The sequence below is a fragment of the Vanacampus margaritifer genome, chromosome 9 (genome assembly GCF_051991255.1).
Source record: "Vanacampus margaritifer isolate UIUO_Vmar chromosome 9, RoL_Vmar_1.0, whole genome shotgun sequence".
NCBI lineage: Eukaryota > Metazoa > Chordata > Actinopteri > Syngnathiformes > Syngnathidae > Vanacampus > Vanacampus margaritifer.
Window position 1 is genome coordinate 19,560,337 of NC_135440.1, and position 5,628 is coordinate 19,565,964.

Below are 5,628 nucleotides of genomic sequence, written 5' to 3' on the forward strand. Positions count from 1 at the left end.
ATATTTTTTTAAATACAGGAGCATGTCTTAGAAAGTTAAATGAATGCTTGAACAAATAAATAGCTCCCTAAAGTTAGATTTTTTTTTTTCTGTAAATAACTTTCAAAATGTCAATATGTTAGCCTTTCAATTATTGTTACTTTTAAAAGCAAGCAAAGAGCGCAGGAATTTCCCAGCATTTTGGTTCTAAAGCAGTGTAAAAAACAACCCAATTTTAAATCAATTTCTTATCGGACGTCTTAATTAAAAAAAAAAAAGGCAGATGCTGATATGCTTCATAATCGATCCAGCCAATAATCATTATATCCCTTGTCCTTTGTCACTCTCTCAATGACAAGAAATGGGAGACACTTGCATCTACAGTTCTCCAAATAAGATGCAATTCTCAATCTGAACTTGCCTGTATAACGTAAAAGTCTGTAAAAATTGATTTGTTAAAAAAATCGGCTAATCAGCAGATCCACAACTGATGAACTTTGTCATAACGGGGGGAAAACTGTACTGGGCGAATAACTCCCTTAACGTCTGCCCGGTTCCTCTTCTTGCCAGATCGAGATCATCCACAAGAACCAGGCCCCGATGCTGATGGGCCCTCAGCAGAGTCGAAGCTTTTTCTCCTCGCTGGTGAGGAGAAGGCGAGCCGAGAGCAATGACTGATCCCTTCAAATGCTTCACAGGTCTCGGAAGTCCTCGTCAGAAGCGACAAATCTTTTCGCACGGGCCGATCGCCCGACTCTCTTGGACCCGTTAGGAGATGCGTTGGGGCTCGCGTGCTTGCCTGCTTGATAGCTCAGCGTGTCGTAGCAAAGTGTAGGTTCTGCTAGGTGGGTCTCGGAGCGCTTATTATTATTTTTTTTTATGAATTATTGCTGCTGGGCTATTGTGGAGGAATGTGTTTTGTCACGAGGCCTTGACTTGCCAGTTTTTCAAGTTACGAGCCGTCGCTTGGTCGATATTTTTATGCTTTGTGTTGTGAGCCATAATTTGACTTACAAGCGAGATTTTGGACTGTTCTTTCCAGACCCATAGAATATTGTGTTCTGTGGTAATATAAGCACTGAATCTAAAAAAATAATAAAAAAAATACTAGATTCAATTGGCAACATTTATTAAGTAAATTCAGTTATGAGCCAGCCACGAGAACAGTTGAAGCTCCTAAGTCAAGGTAACACCGCATTAAATCACTGCCATAAATTCATTAAAAAAAAAGATCCTTAAAAAATTCGGGGCGTCAGGCGATTAAAGTTTTTAATCGCATTACTTCACTAGTTAACTCACGATTAATTACAAATTTCATATCTGTTCTAGATGTACAGTTAAAAAAATCTAGGATTTCATACTCTTGTTAACAAAAGTGAAAAAAAAAATGTAACTAATAGAAATAGTTCAAATGAATTTTTGACGTTTATAGCCGTCAATGGCAGTGAATGAGTTAATTAATTTACCGTATATAGCTATTTTTTTTTTTCATTATTTATTTTTGTGCGCCTGTAATGTGATTTTTCTCTGCATTTGATGGGTCACCTCGCTTGCGTTACCTTTTCATGTCCGTGGCTCACTCCTTCCTGCCAGTCGTCATTGATTGTTGAGAAGAAGAAAAAAATACACGCATGCCACTTCTTTTGCAGGAACGGATGGCTGAGTTTTAACCAGGTTCTCGTGTGTTTTTTTGAGTGGATAAAGCAGCCCGAATGACTTTCCCATGCAGACGTTACGTTAAGAAGGTAACATGTCTTAACTGATTTTTTGCTCAGTTCATCCATCCAAAACACACACACACACACACACACAAAAGAGTGTTAAACTGGGTTGTAAGTAACAGGACACCAAATAAGACAGCTTGCAACATACCTCGGCTTTAGGGTGATAGTTCAATTATGGGCTGTAATACAGTAAGGGAACCAACTGTGAAAGTGCTTTTTCTTGTGTATAAATAAGATCACAATATATGACATTTGAAATGAAACATACCAAAAATAATGCTAGCGGTAAATACTCCAATAAATGAATAAAGTATACAATTTTTTTTTTAAACTGTAAAAAAAAAATAAAAAAATACTGTACATTAAATGTAAAATCATGTATGCAGAAAACAGATATACAGTATTTATTATGTTTTCTTTATAGCAAAGTGTCACCTTTTTTTTGTCTTCTTAGGATGTAAACTAATGTAAACAATTAAACTAAATAGTATTTATTCATATAAAACCGCTGAAGTCTTAGGAAAATGCAATTTTATCTTATTTTAACATTAAAGTTTTAAAGTTGACATTTTACCAGTAATGTGTAATACAGTAAAAATGATTCATCAAATAAATATTTATACATACATTAAAACAAATTTTTATTTATTTATTTTATTGCCAGTTGAGTTATTTTTTTTTTTTCGAGAAAGTGCCACACCAATATTTTTTATTCTTTCTAGGAGACAAAGAATGCAGACAAGTTTCACAGTGACAGCGTTTAATCAAACACCGTACGTACGCCTACAAAATTATGAATTATATGCAACTACGATTTAAGAATGAAATGAAAACAAAACAAAACAGGTAGTCAGCGTAATTACCACTTACTCGCAGACATGGGTTGCTAACCAAAACAGCAGCACCTAGCAAGGCATGTAATCAGTCCCTCGGATGAATCGCGTTGCAGTTGTGTGTTACGTTTATGTTTCGGGAGAGCTTGCGATTCGCATCAATTGCAATATTCCGCTAACATTGTTGAATATTGTTCAAAAGAATGTGCTCCAGTTAAGGCCTCGCACCTTTTCGACACCGGCAAATTAGGACATTGTGATGTCACGCGATGTGTCCACATCTGCATTTGGGGACGATGGTCGCAGTGTGAGCAGCATGGCGCGCGTGCCTGATAAATGTCGTCATTGCACTCCTGCATGGTTTTTACGCTCTTTAAAATGTGAGAAACGAGTCTTTGGTTTGTATTTTCAACATGTTCTTCTTCACTCTGGAAAATACTGCCACGTGTTGTTTCTCCCTAAAGGGGGGGAAAAAAATGCCTGTTGATGTCAATTAAGATGAAGAAGATACTGTAATTAAATTGTTAAAATTGAAAAAACATTCCTTTCCTTTCTTTGGTCCTTCCTCGGGTCTCTTGACGACTCTGGCTGGAAGTGTTCGGTTTAGGTGAACGATATGGGATTTTTTTTTTTAGGTTTTAGGTGAACTACTGAATACACACACACTCGCACGCACATACACATTCTCACCCACATAAGAAGAAAAAAAAAAAAGAGCAATGATGATGACATGTCAAATCGGTAAAATTACCAAATGAACGATACTGAGCTCAGAGGGAAAAAAAAAAAAAAAAGTTTGACATGATTTCTGGTGTTTGTTCATCTTATGTTGCTTCTAACCTTTATTATTTCTCGCACTCACTTTTTTTGCCATGCAATAACTTCCAGATAATACTTTCTATTTACACCATTCAAATTTCAACTTGCCTCAAAAACTCCCGCCTCCCGGATTATATATCACCTGATTCCACATTACTTCCAGTATTAAATATCAACTTTTCCCTATTCATTTTCAAAGGGATTGAACTCTTTCTAAGTCACACTTTCCACGCCCACTTCCGTACATACAACTGTTCATCATGTTTTAGTTCCCAGTAATCATCATAAGGGTTTGATTCCCACCTTAGACAAACTGCAATTCAAGTTTTGTTTGAATTCATTTATCATTTAACTACAATTAATAATTTGTCAATTTCACATCATTTATCTTTTGATTGACCTCCTAAGCATTCCGCATGCATTCAACTCTTAGCATTCAGCTATTAGCATTCAGCGTTTCAGCAGAATAAATGTCGGCTACTTCCGTCAAATTATTAGAAACAGTTCTCAGTAATGTGCAATACTTAAATAGTTTTCCCTCCATGTTGTCCGGCGTGCCGCTGTTGCCGCTGTCGAGCGTGTCGGTGTCAGGTGGCGTTTGAGCGGGTGCGGTGACCCTTCATGTTGCATCTGCATCACCCGCCCCCGCTAACGTAAACCCACCTGAATCCAAGATGGCAGCATCAGACTATTTCCGATGTGTCCGTCTTTCAGGTGGAGTGTTAGATGTAAAGATGGGATCCGGCCTTCAGTCTTGTGAACGCTACACGCTTGCAAACTTGAATTCAGTTAAGGTCAGAAGCCTTTTTTTTTTTTAGAATGCCGCATGATTCATTCTTTTATAATAACATCCCCGTTGAATGTTGGCATCACTGCCTTGGAATATGACGGGAACATCAGGAAGGAATTCTATTCTTGTATTCCAGTTGTGCTGTGTTCAAAAGCTGGGACATTAGAGTGTTGTATGCTAAAAAAGTTGTTATCTAGATAAACTAATATTTAAGCTAATAACTAGCCTCGCTACTACTACTGCTTGTTTTTGCCTGACATTTTTCCTTGTTTCATCCACGATATTGTCGTGTACTACAGCTGAAATGGATTCTCATGCCTCACAGGTCGTGTTTAACCCATTCACTCCCAGCCATTTTCACTGAAGCAACCCCCTTCGCTTCTGGCTGTTTTACCGGATTTTGACTGATTGTTCAAGGTCCACAAAATATTGTGGTCTATTGCTATAAAAACATCAAACCTTCTCTTTCATCAGGAAAAAAAGTATATTTCTATCTGTTAGATTAGAATATAGCTACGTTTCGTTATTATTCACAGATCTTTTTAAAACTGTGGGGAAAAGAGCTTTTTGCAACATGGCCCTGGTTGATCTCTTATACTCTGCTGCCACCTGCTGGCCGTTTTTGTAATATCTACCATTGCTTCAATCGTTCTCTTCAGTTCAGAGGCTACATCAAAGCCTTCTGTATGCTCTAGCATTACATAAACGTACAAATACGTCTTTGGGACACTGGTAATATTTAAAATAGAACGCATTTATACGTTTTTGGGAGCAAATGACTTAACTTCCAAGCAATGGCTTGAGTTACGTTTCATTATTTAAAAAAACACAAACATTTATGTTGGGTTTTATTGGGAGCCTTTAACGGATTAGTAGCATTTCCATACATTTCAATGGGGGGCGATGATTTGAGATATGAATGTGGTCACGGAATGAATTAAATTCGGTACACGCTACCTGGTAGTGTGAAATTACTGCTTTCCAGCATTCCTATATTTTGGAAGTGCAGCCTACCAGGAAGTACAAACAGATTTTGCCGCACTTTGACAAGACGTATCATTCATTATGGCAGAAAGAAAGCCCTGACTTAGCCCATTTTGAGGAGGAGGAAGAGACAAGCACCAGAGAAAAACTAATGACTCTGCAGGAACTTTTAGATAGTTTAATCATTAATTTATTAAAATTTATAAAAATTAATTCATGTAAAATTACTTAATCATGCCGTAAATAAGTCAGCCCAAATAACACTAAATCACTCCGCCCCCGCACAACCAATGTGTTTTTGACGACGGCATGCTGCGCCCTGCTAAATGCAGTGTGAAAAGGGTTTGAGGCGGTTTGCATGGAGAGAAAAAACGTAACCGTCATTGCTCACGTCAGGCTCCGGTGGAGGACGTTGACAGCCGGGTAGAGAGGAGGCGGAGTTGTGGCTGGATGTTGATGATGGTGGTGGGTGGAAGGTGGGGGCGTTTACTCCATGGCG

General features: G+C 38.0%; 1 protein-coding gene across 2 annotated transcripts in view; it reads left to right on the forward strand.

Moving 5' to 3' along the window:
• The window catches only part of dgkb (diacylglycerol kinase, beta), a 56,356-nt gene extending 53,285 nt beyond the window's left edge, over window positions 1–3,071 (forward strand). For both annotated transcript variants that reach the window (XM_077576315.1, XM_077576316.1), the window contains exon 25: window positions 550–3,071. In XM_077576315.1, coding sequence (XP_077432441.1) covers window positions 550–657 — 108 coding nt within the window. In that variant the 3' untranslated portion in view covers window positions 658–3,071. The remainder of the gene's footprint in view (window positions 1–549) is intronic.
• The last annotated feature ends 2,557 nt before the right edge of the window (window positions 3,072–5,628 follow it).